This window comes from Neomonachus schauinslandi, chromosome 4, assembly GCF_002201575.2.
Source record: "Neomonachus schauinslandi chromosome 4, ASM220157v2, whole genome shotgun sequence".
NCBI lineage: Eukaryota > Metazoa > Chordata > Mammalia > Carnivora > Phocidae > Neomonachus > Neomonachus schauinslandi.
Window position 1 is genome coordinate 71432437 of NC_058406.1, and position 27505 is coordinate 71459941.

The 27505-nt window shown below is 37.1% G+C and overlaps 1 protein-coding gene across 1 annotated transcript in view; it reads right to left on the minus strand.

Moving 5' to 3' along the window:
• SELENOF (selenoprotein F) overlaps window positions 1-27505 on the minus strand; it is a 56274-nt gene that overhangs the window by 27065 nt on the left and 1704 nt on the right. The window contains exon 2 of the mRNA XM_021690037.1: window positions 20864-21031. Within this exon, the coding sequence (XP_021545712.1) occupies window positions 20864-21031 (168 nt within the window). The remainder of the gene's footprint in view (window positions 1-20863; window positions 21032-27505) is intronic.

Genomic DNA, 27505 nt, shown 5'->3' on the forward strand with positions numbered 1-27505 from the left:
TTTTTTATTTATTTGTGAGAGAGAGAATGAGAGAGAGCATGAGAGGGAGGAGGGTCAGAGGGAGAAGCAGACTCCCTGCTGAGCAGGGAGCCCGATGTGGGACTCGATCCCGGGACCTGAGCCAAAGGCAGTCGCCCAACCAACTGAGCCACGCAGGCGCCCTGGATGCTACGGTTCTAAGAGAAGGCAGGCAATTATAAAAACTTACTATATCCATTTTATTTCTTGCTAGCTTTTACACTTTTTTTTATTGTAGGTCTAAGAGCTAAAGATGGATTTTACTTTTTAAGTTCTAAAATAGCATAAATATCCCATGCACTATGCACTATGATTATTTTAAATACTTCGGAAAATATAAAAAAGTACAGAGTAGAAATTAGAAATTTACTTTAATTCCATCTATACCCAAGAGATGATATATTTTTTTTTAAACGTTTTGGAGATTCTGAACTAGATCAATAGTTTTTAAATTTTTGAGGATCACATACTTTTGAGAATCTGATGAACTTCTGCTTTGAGCTATTCATGGCCTCTCTAAAACCACTAATGGATTTCAGATTAAGAACTCTGATGATCTCCAAAGATTCTCTGCAGCATTAAAATTTGATATTAGGGGGATCTAATTTTTTTAGTTAATCTTGTTAGACAAGACCCCAGAATATCTTTAAAAATATCAGCTCATATTACCAATAAGGTCATGAAAAGATGTTCAACATCACTAATCATTAGGGAAAAGCAAATCAAAACCACAATGAGCTACCATTTCACACTAGATAGGATGGCTATTATTAAAACAACACAGAAAACCAGTGGTGGTGAAGATGTGGAAAAATTAGAACCCTGGGCACTGTTGTTGGTAATATAAAGTGGTACAGCCACCACAGAAAATAAAAAGGTGGTTCCTTAAAAAATTAAAAATAGAATTATATGATTCAGCAATTCCACTTTTCAGCCCGAAGTTAGAAGCAACCCAAACGTCTATTGACAAATGGATAAACAAAATGTGATATATACATATAATGAAATAGTCTTAAAAAGAGAAAATTATGACACATGCTATAACATGGATGAATCTTGCAGACAGTAGGCTAAGTTAAATAAAGCAATTACAAAAGGATAAATACTGTATGATTCCACTTTTATGAGGTACTCAGAGCAGTCAAGTTGAGAGACAGAAAGTAGAATGGTGGTTGCCAGGGGCTGGGGGAAGGAAGGATAGGAGCTACTGTATACTGAGAATGGAGTTTCAGTTTAGGAAGATGAAAAAGTTCTGGAGATACATGTACACTTAAAGATAGTTAAAATGGTGAAGTTTATGTTATATATATATATTACCAGAATTAAGAAAGTTAAAAAAGTAGTAAGGCCAGTTAAAACTTGGTTATTAGATTTAGCTTTTATTTGTAAGTCTGTGATCCCTTGGAAACTCTTAAGTGGAGATTCCATTACCTTACATAATAGCATTTCTCTACACCACTGTTTCCCAATAGTCTCCATATCATGACACGTGGAAAATGGTTAACAACTTCATGGAGCACTGGGGTAAGAGGAGGCTGCTTATAACTGGAGATGACTAGCTTGGTGGGCCCTGTGCATCCCAGTCCCTATTTGGCTGTCTCAAGGACTCAAGGATTCTGCATCTCAGCAGACTTGTGAGGCATTAATGGAAAGCACTTCTCCATACCACAAAACAACTGGTTAAAAATACTAGAAACATGTTCTTTAATGAATAGGCAGCTCAGATGTGACTTTGTCCAGGAAAACGTTTGTTGATTTCCTATCCTGCAGGTACTTTTTGCAAAATTTTTTTTTTTTTTTAAGATTTTATTTGACAAAGAGTGAGCACACACATGCATGCACAAGCAGGAGGGAGCAGCAGAGGGAGAGGGAGAAGCATGCTCTCTGCTGAGCAGGGAGCCCGATGCGGGGCTTAATCCCCAAGACCCCTGGATCATGACCTGAGTCAAAGGCAGACTCTTAACCGACTGAGCCACCCAGGTACCCCAGAATTCTGTTCTTATAATGTACTATAAATATTCTATAACTGTGGAAAGGAAATGTCTTATTTATCATAACTACCTCCAGAACTAGACACAACAAAGCTTCTCAATGTATGTATGTTGAATGCAGAGAATTATTCATTTAACAGAATTAATTACCTCTTTTTTCATTACATAACTTTAAAAATATTTTGAGTTCCTTTGACATACTTGTAGAGTACGTTGTGCTTAGTTTCAGTTTAGGGTAAACAAAAAGAAAATTTATCTCAGAGCTGCCTAACATTATGAATACCAAATTCTAAAAGCATTAGTTTTTTTAAAAGATTTTATTTATTTGACAGAGAGAGAGAGAAAGAGAGAGAGCACGAGCAGGCAGAGGGAGAGGGAGAAGCAAGCTCCCTGCTGAGCAGAGCCCTACCAGAGGACCCGACATGGGGCTCGATCCCAGGACCCTGGGATCAACTGAGCCACCCAGGTTCCCCTAAAAGCATTAATTTGTGATGCTAGTTGGCATTTTACTTATGAATTTGTGGTGTTCATAGAAAAACACTGGTTTTTCATGGTGAATAAGTAATTGAAATTAACTACAAATTATGATACGTTTTCAGTGACATAATCATAAGCATCTTTGGCATCACACAAATTCACGTAAGAAAATATATGCTACTTATAACAGGAATTCTCTAGGGCACAAAGGATGAAAGGATTTAAAAAGGTTAAACTTGTAATTCCTTGACTTTCCCCCTTAGCATCTGGACTTTTTAAAGTAACACCACTGGCATAGAAAAAATGCTGACCTTCAACATTTGTGGAAAACTACCCAATGGAAGAGAAATCAAAAAAGTTAGGTAACTTACAGCAAGCTTATTTTTTAAATACCAAGTTAGTAGCCCTCTTTTTTATAGGCCTCAAGAAGCTCATTTGTATAGATAATCTATCTCTAGACACTAGTAGGTCCTTATTCCATTATATTATACTGACCAAATAATTTAAATGGAAACACATGAAAACCCTTAGAAAAATATAAAAATGACATGCAAAATTGCATTTTTTCCCTTGGGAGTCCACACTTATTTCCACATAAGTTATGATTAATAGGTTTTCCTAAACTTTCTAAACCGTCCTCCCAATGGAAAGCAAAAAATAAACTACTTCAGCTCTGTAACTGATTTGCCTTATTAGTAACAAGACTTTTGAATCCCCTAATTTCCACCTCATTTAAAAATAAGTGGTTTTTAAAACTGAATAATTAACATAGTGTTATATTAGTTTCAGGTATACAATACAGTGATTCAATTCTATACATTACTCAGTGCCCATCAAGGTAAGTGTACTCTTAATCCCCTTTATTTATTTCAGCCATCCCTCTACCCACCTTCACCCTCTGACAGCCACCAGTTTGTTCTCTGTATTTAAGTTGTTTGTTTTTCTTTGTTCATTCATTTTCTTTCTTAAATTCCACATGAGTGAAATAATATGGTATTCGTCTTTCTCTAACTTCTTCCACTTAGTATTATATCCTCTAGATCCATCCATGTTGTAGTGAGTGGCAAGATTTCATTTTTTATGGTTGGGTAATATTCCACTGTGTGTGTGCGCAAAAGTACGTGCCTGTGTGTATACATACACCACATCTTTATCCATTCACCTATCGATGGACACTTGGGTTGCTTCCATATCTGGGCTATTGTAGATAATGCTGTAATAAACACAGGGATGCGTATATCTCTTTGAGTTAGTGTTTTCATTTTCTTTGGGTAAATACCCAGTAGTGGAATTACTGGATCATATGGTAATTCTTTCTGAAGTTTGAGGGAAACTTCATACTGTTTTCCACAGTGGCTACACCAATTTGTATTCCCACCAACAGTGCATGAGCGCTCCTTTTTCTCCATATATTTGCCAACACTTGTTATTTCCAACAAGAGGGTATAAAAATTGTAAGTATCTATGCACCCAACATAGGAGCACCTAATCCATAAAACAATTATTAACAGACAAAGGAAGAAATTTATGGTAACACAGTAATAGTAAGGGACTTTTTTTTTTTTTTTAAAGATTTTATTTATTTATTTGACAGAGAGAGACATAGTGAGAGAGGGAACACAAGCAGGGGGAGTGGGAGAGGGAGAAGCAGGCTTCCCGTGGTGCAAGGAGCCTGATGTGGGGCTCGATCCCAGGACCCTGGGATCATGACCTGAGCCAAAGGCAGACGCCTAACGACTGAGCCACCCAGGTGCCCCGGTAAGGGACCTTAATACCAACTTACATCAATGGACAGATCATCTAGACAGAAAATCAACAAGGGAACAGTGGCTATGAATGACACATTAGACCACATGGGCCTAACAGGTACATTCAGAACACTCCAGTCAGAGGAATACGTTTTTCTTTTTTTTTTTAATTAAAGATTTTATTTGAGAGTGTATGTGAGGGGCAGGGGCAGAGGGAGAAGGAGAGAGAATTCTAAGCAGATTCTGTGCAAGAGCCGAATCCTATGTGGGGCTGATTTACATGACCTCGAGATCACTACCTGAGCCAAAATCAAGGGTCAGATGCTTACCCAACTGAGCCATCCAGGCGCCCCTACACATTCTCTTCAAGTGCACATGGAACATTCTCCAGAAAAGATTACATGTTAGGCCACAAACAAGTCCAAATACATTTGAAAAGACTGAAATTGTATCATGCATCTTTTCTGACCACAATGGTATGAAAATCATTCAAGAAAAAATCTGGAAAGAACACCAATACATGGAGGCTAAATAACAACATGCTACTAAACAATGAATGGATCTACTAAGAAATCAAAGAAGATATCGAAAGATATATGCAGACAATGAAAACACAATGATCCAAAATTCTTGGGATACACTTAAACCTAAAGGAAACAGAAAAAGAAGAAACACAGCCCAAAGACAGTAGGAGGGAGGAAATCATACAAATTAGAGCAGAAATAAATACACGGAGACTAGAAACCCAATAGGACAGATCACTGAAACCAGGAGCTGGTTCTTTGAAAAGAGGAACAAAACTGATAAATCCTTAGCCAGACTCATCAAAAAAAAAAAAAAAAAAAGCGAGCGAGAGAGAGAGAGGACTCAAAATCAGAAATGGAGGAGAAATAACACCATAGACATACAAAGGATTATAGAAATTATGAAAAATTATATGCCAACAAATTGGACAATCAAGAAATGGATAAATTTCTTGAAATATATAACCTTTCAAAACTGAATCAGTAAGAAATAGAAAATTTGAACAGACCAATTACTAGCAATGAAATTGAATCAGTATTAAAAAAACTCCCAACAAACAAGTCCAGGACCAGATGGCTTTACAGATGTATTCTACCAAACATTTAAAGAATTAATGCCTACTCCTCTCAAACTATTCCAAAAAACAGAAGAGGAAGGAAACCTTCCAAATTCGTTCAACGAGACTAGCATTACCCTGATACCAAAACCAGATAAAGACACTACAAAAAGGAAAACTAGAGGCCACTATCTCTGATGACCGTGGATGCAAAAATCCTCAAGATATTAGCAAACTGAATCCAACAATACATTAAAAAAATTATTCACCATGATCAAGAGGGATGTATTCCAGGAATGCAAAGGTGATTTGATATTCACAAATCAATCAATGTGATCCACCACATTCACAAAATGAAGGATAAAAACCGTATTATCTTCTCAATATGCAAAAAAAGCATTTGACAAAGTACAACATTCATTTGTGATAAAAACTCTAATAGGCAGACTTAGAGGAAACATACCTTAGGCCATGTATAATAATTTTTTCCCTCTCATACAAACCTGACCAACCTCTTGTTTTAAATTTTTAGGGCTAATGAGGTTTTTACATATAGCCAACAGCCAAAATCTTAATTTTGTGGTGTTAACTTGCTGTGATTAAAGTAAAACCATGTGGCTACAAAATGGTTCAGATTAACAGGCAAGACAAAACAAAACAGGTCTATGCAGTTTCTTACCAGATAACTAGATTACAAAATAAGTTGATTTAGAACACTGAACAAAGGTGACACTTTTGAGTCATGTAAATTTTCTGAATTAAAAAAAAAAAGGCATTGCATTTGTTAACTATTTTACTGTGCCTTCATACCACCACCACAAATCTGTAAACTTGCTCCATGTCAGGCCAATTAAATGAGGATACTTGGGGTAAGATCCAGGTATCAGTACTTTAATTACCATTACTGCTTTTAAAGGTACCCAAGTGATTGTAATGAACAGCCAGGGATGAGAATTACTGCCTTGGACTATACTCAAGTATTAATAAGGCAAATATTGCAAAACGAGCAAACAGTAAGCTTTTGCTCAAGAGACTAACCAATTCTAAAAGATAAACCAAGTAAGCATTGACTAGAGCAAGACAAATGCTGTAATATTGTTTACTTTTCTTATGAAACATTGCTTACAACCATATACTCTTATTTTCGAAATCCTCTTTTATTTAAAGGCAAAACTTTAACATTAATAAAATTCAGTACTATCAGAAAAAATTGAAAAAACTTTGAATATTAAGTAGCAACATGAAGAAAATGCTCTAATGTTAGGTGAACAAAAGGAAAAATTTTAACTGTTGAATAGAATTCAGATATGGGGGGGTAACTATTTTATAGGTCTACTGAAGGCTTGCCCTTAAATGTAGGGATTTAAAAATAAGGAAGTATGGCTAGAACATGATAAAAGCAGAATATTACATTATTTAGAGCTCTTAAATAGAAACAATTATGATGCACTCAAATATATAAGTGAGCCATTCTTCCAACCATTAATTGCATCCAGTGAAATTTCTTAAAACCAACTTTACTCCTTTTTTATAGTAGAAAAATACATCATGCAGAAGCTATTTTTTGCAAAATTTGGCCAGTTAATTCTTAGGGAAAATGTTTTCAACCAAAACTGTATATTTAGTAATCTGCTAATGTCTTAAATTTTAATTCATTATTCATCATCAAATCATTCCCATCTTTTTGGGGGTGCCTGGGTGGCTCAGTTGGTTAAGCAACTGCCTTCAGCTCAGGTCATGATCCTAGGGTTCCGGGATAGAGTTCCGTGTCAGGCTCCCTGCTCAGCGGGGAGCTTGCTTCTCCCTCTCCAGCTCCCCTCCTGCTGTGCTCTCTCTGTCAAATAAATAAAATCTTAAAAAAAAAAAGTCATTCCCATATTTTTAAATATTTTTTAAAGTGCATAGAGTGCTAGAAGCAACAAGCTACAATTACAGATGGACAATTAGGGCACTAAATTTTTTGAGATCTAGTAGTAAAGCTTTTGTCAAGATTTCACTTCAAGTCACTGAAGCAGCAGATGTGTAAGGCATTTGGTTTATCTGTTGACACTTCCATATACTTCGACTAATGGCATTCTTGCAAAGGAACAATGAATGAATATGGAGGATTAGGTAAATAAGTTCAGCTTTACAATTTTAGCAAACGAAGCTGGTAAATATAATTCTCTAATATTATATCCTTGAGATTACACTATTTTTAAGGTGCTTTCTAATGAACTCTGAATAAAACAAAGGAACTACTGTCTAAGGAAGCTTAGTTTAAAGCTTATTCTACTACATTATTAAAGTGCTCTTTAGTTTTGTATTTTGTATCTTTAGTTTCTGCCTTGAGATTGAGAAAGCTACTAAACAAGCAAGGTAACATCTACCTTAATTTAAATTAAGTTCTGAGAAAGTAAGAATACACTGGGGGAATCTGTCATTAAGATACAATCACTGTTCCATTAAAAAGCTCACTGAAAATGTTTTAAAATAAAGTACAACAAAATGAAACAAAAACCAAGAAATAAAATGTTTCTTTGACATCACCACATTCTAAATTAGACAATTCCAACTATGAAATCTGAGGGAAAACAGAACAAGGTTTCTTCCAATATTGTGACGAATAATAGAATTTGTTCATGTACCTAAAACAAAGAATTTCATAACCAAGACTTAGGACTGTAATGATTAGACTTTCACCTGAAAACAAATACACCCACAGATATACCCCCCTCCTAATCTATAGTTACTGGTGTGAAAAATCCAGGATCATCACCTGGGCACAATGCATTCAATTCTACTGATATTTAGGAAATATCATAGAATGAAAGGAAATAACCTGACACATCACCACTATATTTCCTGAGGTCAAAACATCCAAAGAGTTGGTAAAAATGACCCTGAACTTGAGTATTTTTTTTCCCTAAAGATTTTATCTACTTATTTGACAGAGAGAGAGAGAGAGATCATAAGTAGGCATAGTGGCAGGCAGAGGCAGAGGGAGAAGCAGGCTCCCCGCTGAGCAGAGAGCCCAATGTGGTCTTCATCCCATGACCCTGGAGTCATGACCCGAGCCAAAGGTAGATGCTCAACCAACTGAGCATCTAAGTAGTTTTAAAATAAAACCAATTAGCCCCTTGGTAATAAGTAAAAATATTTTAGAAAACGGCAAAGTATTTAGTGTATGGTACTCAATAAAAATTCAATGTCTTTTTGCTCCTAAATGTTTGAAAAATACAACCCATTTTCCTCTTAACTTGAAAAACTGAGATCCAGACACACTATGGTTCAACACCCAAATATTCAATAGCCTCAAAAACAGACCATAGGGTGCGATTATATGGCAGCAAAAGCTGCTTTTCAAAAGAGAATTCAGTTCTATTAGTGTTATTACCATACCAATACTGAACATCATTATTTGTCACAAAATGGGCAGTTATGATTAAGAAGGTTGCAAATATCTGAAATAAAAAACAAAACCACCAGCACAAATTACATTATGGTTGCTCTCTATTAAAACTAAAGAGGGGGCGCCTGGGTGGCTCAGATGGTTAAGCATCTGCCTTCGGCTCAGGTCATGATCCCAGGGTCCTGGGATCGAGCCCCGCATCGGGCTCCCTGCTCCTTGGGAGCCTGCTTCTCCCTCTGCCTCTCTCTCTCTCTCTCTGTCTCTCATGAATAAATAAATAAAATCTTAAAAAAAAAAAAAAAACTAAAGAGGGTAAGCACCTAATATATACTAAGATACAAAAATAAAGCTATAATAACCCAAAAGCTTAAATTTCTTAAATATTAAGAGTGTCAATATGAAAGTAGAACAAAAACACTAGGCTGTTCCACACATTTTTATTTTTTGCCCATTTTTTTGACAAGCACACTATCAATTTTAGAATACATTACGGTACCCAGATAAGCTTTTAACACTTAATTCTTCAAAAGGAAAACTGAAAAGGCAGTTTGTACCAAAGGGGTATGCTTTTATGAAAAGTTATCCTCCTTAATGCCCCTTCTCCCATCCCCCACTGTTGCATTAAGGGGCTACCTTGCAACTAGTTGAAGTCTCCTGTAACCTCCTTTCCTTGAGGCTACTAGTTTCTCAAACATCTTTACTCACCCCTTCCAACCAGTAAATTGATAAATCCTGAAGGTTTTATTGCCTAAATCTGTCTGCTCCTTCTCTATTTTTACTACCAATATGTTGGCTTAAGCCCTTTTATCTTGCCTCTGGAAAACGGCAATATAAGTTATTTTTCTGGCAACAGTATTCCCCTCTGTCCTATCAACTATCCTTCATACTCACAAAATTCATTGAAATACAAATCTGATGCCAGTTCATTGTTTATAATTTTTTAATTTTGTTCCCTGCCTACAGAATAGAGTCCAAACTTCTTATCAAGACACACAGGTCCTACCTTCCTAACCAGCATCATCTCTCATCATAACCAAGCTATCTGATTTATCTAACATGGCCATCTTTTTCATGACTTTGCCTTTTTGCTAACTTTTCCTTCTGCCAGAGAGAGCTTTCTCCTAATTATTTTCCAAGTTAGGATAAACAGCAACTTCTATATAAGCAAGTGGTGATATTTACCCCAACTGTCAAAAGGTGGTATGTCCCTCCTTCTGTGTGCTTTCATAGCACCTGAGTATATTTTATTTACAGCCTACTTCTCACTGAATTCTTTCTTTCTTTTTTTTTTTTTTAAAGATCCCATTCATTCATTTGAGAGAGAAAGAGAGAGCACACGAGAGGGGGGAGGGTCAGAGGGAGAAGCAGACTCCCTGCCGAGCAGGGAGCCCGACGCGGGACTCGATCCCAGGACTCCAGGATCATGACCTGAGCCGAAGGCAGTCGCCCAACCAACTGAGCCACCCAGGCGCCCCTCACACTGAATTCTTTAAAGAAACCAATGCATCTGGAAATAATAAAGAAACTGTACAGAAGGGTATAAAAGAAGTAAAAACTTTCCTCTGCCTCCCACTCAATAATTTTTGAACTGTAAAAGTTCTTCTGTTGGTCACTTTCATTGTGATTAATGTGGTTATATCTATGGGTCTGAATACATCAACTTTAAGAGATTTATTGATTCTGTCCTCTTTTCAACTTTTATTTTATTTCTAACTCTTTTAGTGGGTACCTTCCTAACACTGAATATTATGTTTTAGCCTAATAAAATATCCTGCCAACTGTATTCTAGTTCCATGCCTGTTTCTTCTACTGGACTCCTTGAGGACAGTGACTATTGTCTTACTTTGACATTCTAGAAGCCTATAGCAAGAAGAAATATTTAGTATATAAACAAAGTTTATTTTGACTCTTAGGTAGGTATGTCTAGGAAATATAATTGTAAGGCAGCCTGGAAACAGACCATGAATTACTTTAAGGGTTTATTTCCTTTTTAAATATTGTAATCTGCAAATGTGATAAAATGTTTTAATATGCTTAGATAGAACCTTGATCCTAATTTGTAAATACCTAAAAAAACCCTGATATTTAAGACAGATAAATGCTACATTTAGAAAATATTAAAAAATTAAATATTACCAATTCAATTAAATAACTACATAATATATTTTAAGACTTTTGTTACATAAATATGATATATTTATAACCATTTACTAGCTGAATGACTTTAGGTAAGATCTCTATGCCTTAGACTCAACTATAAAATGGGGATAATAATGGTACTTACTGCAGGGTTGTGAAGATTATATAAATTAACTCAGATAAAGGAATAGCACCCTTCATATAATAACTTAACAAATGTTAGTGGCTATTATTAAGTAAATATTTGTGTTGCTATGCAGGAGTCTTAAGTGATTCAGTGAATTAGAACTGTTGCCAAACATTATTCACATCTTTAAAAAAGCTTCTTAGTGAAGAATGTTTTATATTATAATTAGAATAATCTGTTGAAGACTTATATTTGTTTCCTTTGAAGAAATCAGCTCATGTATTGATGCTACAGACATACTACAAAAGTGAAGCTATTTTAAGCAACTGTGAAATTTCTTTAGTGACTACAATTTCATGCACAGTTAGCTTAACCTCCATTTCATCCTTCTAAGTTTTACACTCCAGTAGCATCTCTACCAGTAGTAGATAGGCTAAAGCTTAATACATGCCACTTTCTTGAATAATGCTGCTTAAGCTGACTTCTAAATTACTCTGAAATTGGCTACAGATTTTCCATGTAAATTGAATAGAACTAAATGTTTTGATGTTCTTTTACTTGAATTATGAAATGCTATGTGACTTATTTAAAATGTTTGGGCCTTAAATAAGCCAAATTTGTTAATATACCCTCAAAAAACACCAAGTAATGGGAGTCATTAAAGTCTATGGTACATTGAAAAATAAAGATTAAATAATTTAAAATAAAAACTAGTGGTGGAATTGTGTTAACTATAAATGCAAAAGGGACCTTCAAAGAGTCAGACTGGTGTTTTATATTTAACTCACTCATTTTCTTCCAGTAAAGTCTGTGAAGTAGGTATTCACATTTTCAAGATAAGAGACAGAATAGAGGTTTAAAAACTTGGGGCTCTAAGGTGCCTAGGTGGCTCAGTTGGTTACGCGTCTGCCTTTGGCTTAGGTCATGATCCCAGGGTCCTGGGATCAAGTCCTGCTTTTGGCTCCTTGCTCAGTAGTGGGGCCTGCTTCTCCCTCTCCCTATCCCACCCATTTGTGCTCTCTCAAATAAATAAAATCTTTAAAAAATAAAAATAAAAACTTGGGAATCTGGAGTCAAACAGACTTGAGATGAAGCCAGGTTATGGCACCCAATTGCTTGGGTAACTTTGGATAGATTAACACCCTAGTTTCCTCTTCTGTTAAATAGGGATAGTAGTATTACATTATAGAGTTGTTGTGAGGATTAAATAATGTAGGTAAGATACTTTAGCATATAACCAAGGTACAATAAACACTGAAAGGTGAGCCAGTGTAATTACTACAACAAAACTGAAGATTCCAAAGTAATTTGCTAACTCAAAGTCACAAAACTAGTAGCTAAGACAATAATTTAACTCTTTCAAAAACTTTTATAAACAGAGAGAAGGGGATAAACTTCTAATAAACTATACATATATTAATATTTCCTCTCTACTGTCTCTGGCTTGCTGGGAGTGCATGTAAATGTGAAGGAAGAGTATTACACATAGAAAATGGGAATGCTACTATATGTTATATAAAGTGGGACAATTAGCATTAGTCTAATTCCAATTAAGTAATGGAATGGGAAGTGGAAGGGATCTAACTACATTCTTAAAATTATTTTATGCACTATGTAGGTCCATTTATTTAAATCTAGTGTAATACAATCATTACCAAAGATAAATATTTTTTAATTTTTAATATTATCTGAGTAGTAGATCTTTAAGTGAAAATAAAAGCCCTTTATCAAATACGTGAACTGTTGAGCTATTTTCCAGAACCAGTAATGGTATAATTTGGTGACCTGCAGCCTAGGCTTCTACTTGTATTCTGTGAATGAGACCAAGATGTTCCAAAATTCAAAAAAAAAATAAAATAAATCACTTTTAAGTGATTTCTCTTCCAAAATTTTCTTAAACCTTTGAAACCTGTTACTATATATTAGATTAAAAGTATAAGCAGCAGAGGAATGTCAGTAGGACAATAATTGTAATTAGTCTGACAACTTGCTTTTTTCACGAAGTGATCATTTTTATATTACAAACATAATTTAATTTACTGTTATTTCTGCTTTCAAAGAAAATCATAGCTTCAAACCGATGTGTCATCTGAAAAAGTTTGAAAACCAATAATATATTTTATTCTAAATTTACTTTTTTAATTTAATTTTTTTTAAAGATTTTATTTGACAGAGAGAGAGCGAGAGCGTGTGAGAGAGCACAAGCAGGGGGAGCGGCAGGCAGAGGGAGAAGCAGGTTCCCCCCTGAGCAGGGAGCCCGATGTGGGGCTTGATCCCTGAAGCCCGGGATCATGACTTGAGCCGAAGGCAGACGCTTAACCTGCTGAGCCACCTAGGCACCCCCTAAATTGATTTTAAAAAAGGGTCTCATTTAATTTCTGGAATAGGTTTGTCCTAAAACAAAGCTCCACTTTATCAATGGTTTTTTGTTTCTTTGAGATTGAGGGCACTTGTGGGTGGGGATGGGTAGGAGGGGGAGAGGGAGAGAGAATCTTAAACAGGCTCCATGCCCGGCACAAGTCCAATGAGGGGTTCAATCTTAAAACCCTGAGATCATGACCTGAGCCAAAATCAAGAGTCAGATGCTTAACCGACTGAGCCACCCAGGTGCCCTGGTTTTGAAAATTTTTTTTAGTAAAATCCTTTCTTTCCAAATGAAGTTTTCATATGTATTTAAAAATGATCAGAATGCTACATATTTTTAAAATTCATTTTTATAGTATTCTTATTAAAATATGTCAATCAGCAGGACTAAAAAATTTGAAATCAGGGTTATGTCTGGCATAATTTATTTCTGTATTTTGTTCCACATAAACAAGTAGTTGCAAATGGTGAAAAGTTTTCATACTACTAATTCTGTTATCATATTTCTTCTTGTTCTTCTTGATTCAATTGATTCAGGAGCTCGAAAGCAGAGTAACAGAAAATTTTGTTCCAAATTTTTAAGACTGGCAAGTGTAATAGTTCATGTTACATCTCATCTATTTTTTTAAATCCTACTTTGCCAACAGCAATTATTATTATGCTATTCTCAGAGTCCTCCGAATTTTTTGTGTTTTTAATCAGCAAATCAGATACCACCACCAGCCCCAACTATTCACCTAGGATTTATTATACACCAGGGACTATTGTAAGCAGTATACATGTATTAACTCGTTTAATCCTCATAACCACCCTATAAGATAGTAACTATTATCTCCAATTTATAAGTAAGGAAATAGACACAGAGTGATCAAGTAATTTGTCCAAGGCTGTCAGCTGAGTAAAGACTTTTTTTTTTTTTTTAACATGTATTCATTTGAGAGAAAAAGAGAGCGCGTGCGCGCGAGCACAACGAGTGAGGGGGGAGAGGCAGAGGGAGAAGCTGACTCCCCCACTGAGCATGGAGCCTGACGTGGCACCAGATCGCAGGACCATGACCTGAGCCAAAGGAAGCCCCTTAACCATCTGAGCCACGCAGGCGCCCAAGACTTTCTGAACCTAGTTTGGTTCCAGAGCCTGTGCTCTTAACCACTACTCTAAATTCCCTCCTGATACAATCAAGACTGAATGAACAGCAAATTAAGCTGAAATCATTTGCTTATTGGTTCATATTTTTGACTAATTCAGCTAAGTCAATTTTTTTCTCTCCGAAGGTACTCTGGTTTCACCACTAGCCAAACCTTCAGAATGACAGCTCACAGATAAGGCAGGTATAAATGGGAAAGAATAGGAAGTACTAAAAACCAACTAAATAATTGGTAATTAATTAAAAAAAATATTTAGAAAGAAAAAGGAAAGCAGTGGGACTACAAGGATCTTGATGAACCAAGATCTTAAAGAGAACAGGTGCTAGCTAAAGAAACAGGAGCAAACAATTAAGGAAAAATACAAAAGTCCTATAACTATGTCCAGAAGAAGTTGAAATCATTAAGATATGAAAACCTTAAATGAATGGGGAGACAGGAAAAAAGCACCAACCTGCCTTAATCAAGTTCAAATTCACAGAGCTGGAAAGATTATAAAAAGAGGAGAAAAATAACCCATCTATTGAAATACTACATTTAATCTTATAAATCTTAGATAATAGAAGTTAAAAAAAATCTTAATAGAAAAAAAATATCTGATTTATGCTTATCCCCAGGAAAATTCCAGGAAACTTTTAATCTGATAGTGGTGTACTGTTTGCAAAAATACCTATTAAGGTTAGCAGTCAGACCTCAATCTCAAAATGTGTGTTAAAAAATTAACTTCTCTTTTTAGACCTATTTGGGATGCTTGCAATATCTTTATAAATAAAATATACAAATGAGAGATCTATACTTAGATGAACAGTTGTAACAAAAGTGTTACTGAAAACTGCCAACATAAAGACAAATCTTATTTTTATATTCAGCATAAGTGAAATATATGAAAAAGGTCTTTCACAAGTGTCTACAAAGTTCAAGTATATTTTCAACATATATATTTTTAAATTATCTCTTCTATGTCTACCGGTAGTTGATCAGTTACTCCCTGGCCTAGAAACTTCCACTGGTTCCCATCCCCTCAAGATAAAGTCCAGACGTCTTAGCATGGCTTCTGAGACTCATGATGTCCTGGTTCCTGCTTTTATCTCTAGACTCCTCCCTTGCCATCTTGCACTCTGGGTCCCAGTCTTCTGTATCCAGAGATTCCATTTTGATTCCCTTTTCTTCTACTCACCTGGGTACATTTTCTGTCAATTCTCAACCCAAATCTTAACTCTTCAAAGCTTTGTTCCCTCTTCCCCTAGCAAACCACACCTATCACTCTAGGCTTACTTGCCTGCTTACTGGTCTATCTCCCCATTAGACTATAAGCTCCTTGAGGGTAGGGACTGCCCTTCATTTTTTTTTTTTTTTTTAAAGATTGTATTTATTTATTTATTTATTTAGAGTGAGCAGGGGGAGAGGAGGGGAAGAGGGAGAGAGAGAATCTCAAGCCAACTCTGCACTGAGCGTGGAGCCATGCAGGGCTTGATCTCACGACCCTGAGATCATGACCTGAGCTAAAATCAAGAGCTGGATGCTTAGCCGACTGAGCCACCTAGGTGCCCCAATGCCCTTCAATTTTTGTATCAGCAATGCCTAGCTTGGTGCCTGGTATATAGAAAGCACTCAAAAAAGGTTTAATGAAAAAAAAAGATCACCTTTTCCAACTTACTCTTAGTAAAAACAGCCTCATTCAAGGACAAAAACTTATGAAATACTATATGCTGAAGGCCAGGGATTCAGAAAGAAACTGTCCTAGACTTCAAAGAGCGTGATTTTATGGGATGAGAAAGAAAAGCAAAACAATAGATACAATATAGTGAAGGTAAGTGCATGTCAAGGTATCCTCAGTGCCTTGGGAATACAGAGGTGTAGCTAACATAACCTGGGAGTGCTAGTGGTGGAGAGGTAAGGGAGCTGAAATTAGGGAAGCCTTCCCAGAAGGGTGGACACTTGAACTAAATCTTTAAAGACAGCTTAAGTAGAAGTTATTTATGGGCGCCTGGGTGGCTCAGATGGTTAAGCGTCTGCCTTCGGCTCAGGTCATGATCTCAGGGTCCTGGGATCGAATCCCGCATCGGGTTCCCTGCTCAGTGCAGAGCCTGCTTCTCCCTCTCCCTCTGCCACTCCCTCTGCTTGTGCTCTTCTGTCTCTCTCTCTCTGTCAAATAAATAAATAAAATCTTTAAAAAAAAAAAAAAAGAAGTTATTTACTCTAGTCATTGGTTGGGGGGGGGGGGGAGTGACAGTTATCTATGGGATTGCTTACCTAATATCTGCTCTTTAGTGCTTCATCTCTCTGTACCCCAGGGCAACATTCCACATAGCTGCTGTGGCAGCCAATGGGCCTTATATTATTCTCTACCTTAGCTAACAATTGGTAGTGATCTAACTTGAGCTAGTAACAATCCCTGCCTAAAATATCTCAAAAATAGTCAACGAGAAAGAATTAATCCTTTTCTCATGGGAAAAGCTAAAAGATACAACACTCAGAAACTGGCAGTTACTATGCTGTCCCACCACAAGGAAGAAGTCAGTCAGTAGTAGAAAAAAAATGGTCCCTTCCCTTCCATCTTAAGATTCTATACATTAAGCTGAAGTGACTCATGCTAACCGTATAAAATACCAACTGTATAAAAATAGCACCAAGATTTAAATATTTAAATTTAAATATTTTTTCTTTCATTACATTTTTTCTTCAAATTATAAATTATTACACTCTTTACAATTAAGCCAACATCCTAATGTTTATAAATGGTACCTAGATACATAGTTATGAGCAAAACTAGTAGTAAAATAACTTATCAAAAAATCTCATTCTAGCTAGTATTTGTGATGCTTACTAGTAGGTCCTTTATGAACAGAATGGGTGGGGGAGAATGAGACCCAGTAAAAATAATGGAGCATGTATTTACAGAATAAGAGATTTCAAACACATTTTCTGTTTTTTTTTTTTTTTTAAAGATTTTATTCATTTATTTGACAGAGAGAGCGAGAGAGCATAAGCAGGGGAAACAATAGAGGGAGAGGGAGAAGCAGGCCCCCCGCCAAGCAGGGAGCCTGATGCGGGGCTCGATCCCAGGACCCCGGGATCATGACCTGAGCTGAAGGCAGATACTTAACCATCTGAGCCACCCAGGTGCTCTTTTTTTTTTAAAGCAAATTTTATGCTTCTGGCTATCAAAGACTAAATTCAGCCTGTTAAATGAGTAAGCATTACTAAAAATGATTAGCCTCATCTCTAGAGAGGCCTATAAACCGTATGACTAAGCAAGAACCAAAATGAGTGACTCTGGTTACACTTTTTTATTATATATAAATTGCTAAAACACTCCTGTATATAATTTTCTTTTCTAAAGAATTTATATTCACGATGATTTATACACACACACACATACATATATATACACAGAGACATATTTAAGTACTTTTAATGTTTTTAATGTAAGGCACTAGTCTACATACTGCAGATTTTTACTTTTATTAAACTAAGCCTAAATTAAACTATGATTTCAAAATTAAGCCTTAAGCCAGGGCTGAAACAGAAAAAAATATTGTATATAATATTACATATGATCATGTACCAATGAGAGCAGTACTGAAGTACTACTGAAGTACTGAAGTACTGCTTCTATACCTCAATGTGGTTTGCATCTGAATGGAGGCTTGTCCGACATGCCATACTTTTGTATGTCCAGCAATATTTCTAAGTGTTCCTGACATGTTTCGGTTCCACCATTCATTGATTTTGTGCAACTGTATGCTAAGCAAATGCTTAATGAAAAGTACATTGTAGAGGTGATGGGCAAGGAGTAAAGAAAAAACAATGGAGACAGCATAAAAGTTATATTAGGATATAGCCTCACTTGTACTTACAATTATTTCAGTGTATAATTAGTTAGGCATATATTAACTGGTAGACTACTTGCTGATGGTTATCGCCGAACTGTTAAGTGCTGAGAAGTGTCAAGATACCACACAGAGCTCAATTAATAATTAAAACTGAACGGGAATATAATTTGAGAAGTGTGTGATTTAAGCTTGGTTCTAGTAAAAGTATAACATCAAAATGGTATGCTGGGTGCCTGGGTGGCTCAGTCGGTTAAGCGGCTGCCTTCAGCTCAGGTCATGATCCTGGAGTCCCGGGATCGAGTCCCGCCTCGGGCTCCCTGCTCGGCAGGGAGTCTGCTTCTCCCTCTGACCCTCCCCCCTCTCATGTGCTCTCTCTCATTCTCTCTCTCTCAAATAAATAAATAAAATCTTAAAAAAAAAAAAATGGTATGCTATGAAGGATTACCGAGAAAGGGCAGTAAGTAAAAATAGCTTTTATATGCACTTGATTTACAATTTAGGAATATCTGATATCACTTAAAGGATAGAGCCTCTCACTTCACCCTCATTACAAGACGTTGCATATGATAAACATTGTTTATTATTATAAAACACTCCTTGTTATTCAATTCCTTTAAGTTTGGTGCCTTGGGAAATCATCATCGTCGGCGAAGTAGTAGTATGGACCATAGAATAACAGCATTATGATTAGAGGATGACATACAGATTCCTTTGGCAATTTGTCCCATATGAATATCTCATAAAAAAAAATCAAAAACAGGGTGCCTGGGTGGCTCAGTTGGTTAAGCGACTGCCTTCGGCTCAGGTCATGATCCTGGAGTCCCTGGATCGAGTCCCGCATAGGGCTCCCTGCTCGGCGGGGAGTCTGCTTCTCCCTCTGACCCTCCTCCCTCTCATGTGCTCTCTCTCATTCACTCTGTCTCAAATAAATAAATAAAATCTTTAAAATAAAATATTAAAAAAAAAAATCAAAAACAAACCCCAAAAATTAAGAGGGAAGGGTCATGCTAAGCTAGTTAAGTCCTACATCTTAAATCTATTTAAAATCAAGTTTTTAAAACTTGTTTAGATATGACCTTACATGCAATGAAGACTAACTCATATGTATAGAAATCCTTTTTTTTTTTTTTAAGATTTTGTTTCTTTGACAGAGAGAGTGAGAGAGCATAAGCAGGGGGAACGGCAGAGGGAGAAGCAGGCTCCCCGCTGAGCAGGAAGCCCAATGCGGGGCTTGATCCTAGGACCCTGGGATCATGACCTGAGTCGAAGGCTAACGCTTAACGACTGAGCTACCCAGGCGCCCCTAGAAACCTTCTAAACATGAAAATATATCAACGATATTTGTGAACCAAGAAAATGAAAAACACAGAAGACTCTGAAGCTATTGTGGGGACAGCAGAAATTTGAGGTTCACAACTGAGAAATCAAATATTAAATTTTGGTTAAATATTAACATTTTAAAGCTTTGCTTATTTTTCTTTTAGAACGATAAAACTATACTTGGTGTTAGAAATTAACCTTTTACTATCTATAGGGTACAATTATGGAAAGCTTTACAAACTGTAACACCTCAAAACAATTCAGTATGTACAAGTGAAAGAGAATATGAAAAGGAAACATAACAGAGATGCTAACTTTTTGTCCTCATTCCAAACACAGGGGACTCACTGATTCAGTTTTATTTGGCTTATATAAATGATATTTTCAGGCCGCTTCTGAATTTTAAAAAGTGTAGGGGCTTAAAAAAAGATTTAAAAATCGAGCAAGTTAACTATTAATTTGAACAATGGGACAAAACAGATTTTATTGGACAGTCAGAACTACCTATCCTTGGCTGTTTTCAAGTGTTAAAGAGGAGATTACGTGTCTATAAATATTAGTAAAAGCCATGTAAATTAACAGACCATATTCTTTGTAAACTAGATAAAAAGTTATAGTTTATTTATCACCTACAGTTATGTGAAAGGTAGTAGGTGCTATACTTTTTTTTTTTTTTTTTAAAGATTTTATTTATTTATTTGACAGAGAGACACAGCGAGAGAGGGAACACAAGCAGGGGGAGTGGGTGAGGGAGAAGCAGGCTCCCCACCAAGCAGGGAGCCCAATGTGGGGCTCGATCCCAGGACCCTGGGATCATGACCTGAGCCGAAGGCAGACGCTTAATGACTGAGCCACCCAAGTGCCCTAGGTACTACAATTTCATCTCATGTTTCATTTTAAGACTGAGTTCTTATTACAAATGAATAGAAGCATCTTCATGTGGCCAGAACTTAGGAAGACTGGAGAACTTTAGGATCCAAGCATGCTATAGTAATTTTGCAACCCCTCTGTTAAACAACCACGGTAGAATGGGGTCCTAGTATATAAACCTTAACTTTTCCTTCCTAGTTGCTTTAATTGATCTAGTGGGCCAGAAAGAAATCAGTTGACTTCTAAAACTACAGAATGTAAAAGCTAGAGACTTTATATTTAAGTTGATGAGGCAATTTAACATTTCACCTTATCTCAACTATACCAACTAATGGAAGAGAGATACTAGAAAACAATACCTTTTTTGTTTCAAATTGTGCTTCTTCCTGACAGCATCCTCTACAGTCAGGATCGAGCTGAAGCAGGTTAAACTGTCCAAGAAGATCACAAGAGCTGCAGAGCAAGTTGCTGGAGAAGCCTAACTCTCTGCAAGCCTCTGATGAAAACTCTGCCCCGAATGCAGATACCTGAAAATAAAATGAGAAATAAAACACTATTACATATTTATATTGGAAAGCAATAATTCTTACATAAAATAGATTGAGATAAGATGAATGAAATTACTTATGCAACCAATCAGAACAACCAGCAAAAGCAGGCTTTCAAAAATATCTGTTCTCTTCCCTTATCCATTCTCTCATGCATGTCTCAGTGAATATGGTATACCTTCATTTAAGGTCAATCCCTCTACCTGTGCTTTGGAGCTTACCTTCTGCCATTTCCACAGGGATTTAACTTAATTGGTAACTCAGTTCTTCAGTGTATTCAAACCTTACCGTTCTAATTGCTCTCCCCACATTCTGTCATTTCTGAATTGTTACTATAGTCTAGCTTCTGATCCTACCATTTAACTAAACTTGCCAAAAACCACTAAATGTAAAGGTATTCAAAAGTGTTCTGGCTCCAGCTGTTCTTTCCATGGGCTTGTCCTCCTTAAGTGCTGCTGTTTCCCATTTCTATTTCTGGCTCTGTCTTTGCTTTACATATTTTCTATAGATGACTGCATCTTTCCCAAGGCTTCAAATACCCACTTATTTAAAACTCCTGAGTCTTTTACTTAAGTTCAAACTTCCAAAGCCAACAGCCTGCCTGACCTCATTTATATGTTCCAATGGCACTGCAAATTCAAAAACTCCAACAGTGAAACTTAACTTTTCTGCTTAAATCTATTCCTCCCAATGTACCCAATATCTTAGTAAAATGGCACCATTTTCCCGGGCCACTAGTTGCCCAGGTCAGTCATCCTAAATTCTACATTCTCTGCCTTCTTATAGGCAATTAATTAACAAGTTTTGACAATTCTGTTTCTTAAAGAGCTTTCAAATCATTTCTTGCCTCAGTGGCTTAAATGGTCACTGCCAGTCCTACCTTTCTTTACTTCTCCAATCCCACTCTACTTTTCAGCTGTAATGAATTCCTGGAAGAATAAAATTCCTACTCATACATTTGCTCATACTTTTCCTACATCTAAGGCTCCCTTTTCACCTTTTTAAATTTCTACTTATTTCCAAGAACCTGATCAGTATCAGTCTTCCAGGAAGCCTTCTCGGGGGGGGGGGGGCGGATCAGGTCCTAACCTTTAACCATAGTGCTTTTCAGATAAATAAATTTGTGCATAGTTCTAAGATAGCACCACTCATGACACTGTACTATGTAAATGTAGAGTTGTCTGATTCCCTAGTACTGTGAACTCTTTTGAGGGCAAGCATTAAACTATTACTACTCTGTATTTAAAGCTAGTTCTCATCTGTGCTGAACAAATGAAAACTACAGCCTCAAGTAGCGGGAATTTCAGACTGTTTGCAATTGGTTGATCTTCTAGACCAAGGGTATGCAAACTTTATGTAGAGGGCCAGAGAGTAACTGTGTTAGGCTTTGTTGGCTAAATGGTTTCTGTTGCAACTAATCAATTCAGGTATGGCAGCACAAAAGCAGCATAGACAAAAATAAATGAGTGGGTGTCTTCCAATAAAACTTCACATAAACAGGGCCAGGTGGATTTGGCCCACCAGCTATAGTTTGTCAAACCTTCTTCTAGACAAACCAGGTAGATAAAAACACAAGTGCATTTGCCAATGTAAAAAAGGAGTGCTGGCATACACTCCCAAAATGCTGATCATCCCACTGGTCTTGTGCCAATCAATACCTTAATTTGATACGTTACACATCTTTCATCTTTTTTCAGTAATAATGTGGAATGTATGTAGTATTCAAAATAGATCCCAGTGTTGTGGGAGGCACCTAAGACACATATTACTGTACTAGTACTTTGAGTAATTTCTTGATTAGTAAAGCAATATGCTTGATCTGTTTCACAGGTTAATCTGTATTTTCCAAAGATGGCCACACCAATATGTATATATCATCCCACATGGTGTTCTTACAATGTGACTGGCAGTCCTCTTCTGGGAAGTATGAGGCTGTTTTCCCTCCCCTTGAATCTGGACAGGGGCTTGTGACTGATTCTGATCAACAGAGTACAAAAGAAGGGATACTATGCGGTTTTTGAGGGTAGGTCATAAAAAAGGAAACAGCCTCTGAATGGCTAATGCTCCTACGTGCTGTGTCTTTGCCTCTCTCAGAACACTAAATTTTCCAACTTTGCCACCACGCTGTAAGGTAACCTAAATTAGAGGGACAACATGGAGGGGCCCATGTAGAGAGCAACTGAAGCCCCCAGCTGACAACCACCATCAATTAGTAGACATCTGAATAAAGAACTTCATATTTCAGACCTTTCAGCTGAGACATCATGGAACACACAACTCACCCTGCTGTGACCTGTCTGAATTGCTGACCCACAGAATCTAAAGCAAAATAATTGTTTTATACCACTAAATTTTATGGTGATCAGTTTTGCAGCCATGGTAACTAAAATAGGCAATAAAAGTGAAATCACTTTGAAACCATGACCTGCTTAACAAATATAAGAAATTGTTATTGCCAAAGCATGTTTCAAAAAACAAAAATTTCAAATGAATGATCATGCAATCATATTATTTTATTTTATTCTGGCATTTATTGAGCACCTACTGACAGGTGGCTTAAATATGCAAAACATGTGTTTTGGAGTCTGATGACATCTTGATTCAAATGCCAGCACAGAGCAACCTTACTTCTGAATTTCTGAATAGGAATAACTACCATTTATCTCACAAAGTTTTGAGGATTAAAGGAGAAAAAGTACAGGAATCATCTAATTTTTTACCCAGGACCCAGTGGGTACCTGATAGATGTTTGCATTATTCACTTTCCAGTACTCTTAAAAACTCTCAAGAGATACAAAACACTACTTATGTTTTAATTATCAGAGATGGGATAAAGGATAAGTGTGGTGGAGATACAAGGCTCACTTGAGTTTCATGAGTGAACTACTTCTTTCTAGCTCTTCTATCATTAGTTTTGCAGACTCAAGGCTTTGTGTTTTGGGGGGAGGGGGGAGGGGCAGAGAGAGAGGAAGCCAGAGAATCTTAAGCAGGCTCCATGCCCAGCACGAGCCTGATGTGGGGCTCCATCTCACAACCCTGAGATAATGACCTGAGCCGAAATCCAGAGTAGGACCCTTAACCAACTGAGCCACCCAGGTGCCCCTCAAGGGTTTGAATCTAAGGATATCAGAACATATTTTTAAGTACTTCCCTAATAAATATCAATTGCTAAATAATATAGATGTTCAAAATTTTAATTTTTCCATGCAGTACTCATTTATTTTTCTGGTATTATTATTTCTTTGTAGATGAGGGTTGTTGGCGGAGAAACTGGATTAACCATATTGTAACAATACATTTTCAGGCAAAAGTCTGGTATAGATATACATTTTATTATACATACATGATTAGTTTTCTCTTAACTGGTCCTTAATCTCAGAAAACTCATAGGTTTCTCATGTAATTGTGAAGAGATTTCAAATCTGAGACTAAACCAAATAGATGGGTTTACATACGAACCCCATGAAAATGACTACCAGAAACACTGCCATGACAGCAGGCTCTCACAAAGCACCAGATATTTCGCTAAGCACTTTACATCATTAATCCATTTAATCTTAACAACTCTATGAAACAGGTTTTTTTTGTTTTTTTTTAAGATTTTATTTATTTGACAGAGAGAGACACAGCGAGAGAGGGAACACAAGCAGGGGGAGTGGCAGAGGGAGAAGCAGGCCTCCCACTGAGCAGGGATCCCAATGTGGGGCTCGATCCCAGGACCCTGGGATCATGACCTGAGCCGAAGGCAGCCACTCAACCAACTGAGCCACCCAGGCCCCTATGAAATAGGTTTTACCCCCATTTTACAGAGAGGGAAATAGAGGCTTAATTAGGATAGTTAAGGTAATCTAAGACAACACAGCATAACAGATGGCAGTATCAAGATTCTAATCCTGATCAACCCTCAAAACCCTTATTATTTACTATCGTATCTCACAGAATCCTTCATGCACCATTATCATATGTACCACTAAGAATAATAACAAAAACGCTGGCAATTATAATTGTGCAGCCCACTGTAATAAGATGGATGGAGGTTAACCTTGAAGGAGGATGAGGTGTTGTGTCTCAGAATCAAAGATACACAGTATCATTCTATACTGCTTTCAGTACAGTGCCTCTTTTTTTCCCCCAAGATTTTATTTATTTGTCAGAGAGAAAGAGAGAGAGCACAAGCAGGGGGAGCAGCGGGTAGAGGGAGAAGCAGGCTCCCTGCTGGGCAAGGAGCCTGATGTGGGACTAGATCCCAGGACCCTGGACCTGAGCCGAAGGCAGATACTTAACTGACTGGGCCACCCAGGCGTCCCAGTATAGTGCCTTTTTGAATGAAGAAATATTATGTATGAGCTGAATGAAGCCTTGAATGCCACTTAGTTCTGGGGTGCTCCAGAGAACAGCTCCCATAGGCCATACTAAGATATTACTTTTCTAATGCTAAAGCATACTCAGAATGTATTTTCAGATTAAATTACTTTATATCCTCCCAGTTGTCACCTCATCGGAATGCTGAGAACTATGCATTGCTATTAACTTTAAATTAGGGCTACACAGCAGCACAGTGATAAAACTTGTCTAGTCTAAGGACTCAGAGGTGTAAATTAACAAAGTAGGAACTAAGTCCTCTATCCATCTTGGTAGCTCAACCTCAAGGTGCCAAGAAATTCTTCCCTCATTCCCTTTTTATTCACCTGTCAGGTTCCAAAGATTTGGCTTTTTTTTTTTTTAAACCACTGCCAACAACTTATTCCACCTAGTCTTTTTCCCCTCCTTCAGACTAACCGTGAAATGCAGTTTTCTAACTCTTCAGTGTTTTTCCAACAATCCTTCATACTACCCTTTTCTTTCTCAAGGAATTTATTGCCTTATTTTCTTAAAAACGCCACTCATTACCCAAGAAAGAGACAGAAATAAATGTTCAGGAAGTGAAAATAGTTCAACAAGGATGAACTGCTCAGGACTCTCTATTTTTGGAGTCATTTTGTATTTGTGGGAGCGAGTGGGGTTCATCACCAATCTGCACAAACTACAGATATCCTGAGGATTCTGATAGCAAGGAACAAACACAAGTGAACTAGGAGGCCATTCACACCTCTAAGAGATTTTATTTTTTAAAGATGTTAATTATTTTTCTGTGTGCATGCATGAGCATAAGCAGGGGGAGGGGCGGCACAGAGGGAGAAGCAGACTCCCTGCTGAACAGGGAGTCCGACGCAGGACTGGATCCCAGACCCTGGGATCATGACCTGGGCCAAAGGAAGACACTTAACTGGCTGAGCCAACCAGGCAACCCCTGAGGGATTTTAGTGAACAAATACATATGAGGCACATTAAAAAAAAACAAAAACAAAAAACAAAATAAGGTCTCTGTATTCCCTTTAGCTACATTCTTGGCACAGGAGTGGGGGAGTGGAGGGATACAAACACATACACAGAGGTATGGTGCTGTTAAGATTGTGGATCTGTGTAATACAGTGTAAGATATGATGATGGAATATACAAGGGAGAGAGTATATCTGACTTTGCATATCTGGAGGTGGTATGTAAATTAAGCTTTGCATTTTATCTAAATACTTTACTTTAGGCCTGGTGAGGGAGAACATGGTATGTGAGATATGTTAAAACAAATGACCCCAATTCTTCACCTTACCTTTTGGCTCTTGCAGTAGAGGTAGTTCTGGGAATTAAGCTGGCTAAACAAATAAGTATCAGGTGAAACAGGCCTTGTTAAGGAATGTTCAGGAGAACAGACTTCACCTTAAAAGCAACAGGGAACCACTGAAGAATTTTAATAATAAAGTTCTAAAAAAGATGACTGTTGATGTACTGTAGAGATTGGATTAGAAAGGGAGAAAATGAGATATGGAACCCAGTTTAAGGAAGCTGTTGTGGGAATTCCAGGCAAACAAAAATGGTGGCCTAAATTTAGGTACTGCCTGTGGACATAGAATTAAGTGGACTGGCTTGGAGATTTTCAAGGGTTTAATGACTAATTGGATTCAGAGAGTGAAAAAGAATTTTAAAATGACTACTTGCTGGCTTGGGCAATTGGGAAGCTGACAAAGCCAACCATTTAGGTTCTGATAGCTAGAAGAGTGAACCAGGAGGTTATTAATGCTAACGAAAGAGATGTTGGTGGCCTGAATGAGGGATTAACATTAAGTGCATGGATCTGAGAGATATTTAGGAAGTAAAATCAACAAGACTTGGTAATTGCCTGATGCGAGGTATGTTAAAAAAAAAAAAAAAGTCAAAGATGATTAACCGACTTTTTGACTTATGTGGACAGTCACGGTGGTAGATTATTTAATGGCCCTAAATTCCTTCTATCCTGGTATGTACATTTCTTTGCTGAGTTTGTCACTCCTCCTATACAGAGATGGAGTCTGTTTCTCCATCCCTGAAATCTAGGTTGGTCCTGTGATTTGCTTTGACAAAAATCGTGAGGTGGAAGTG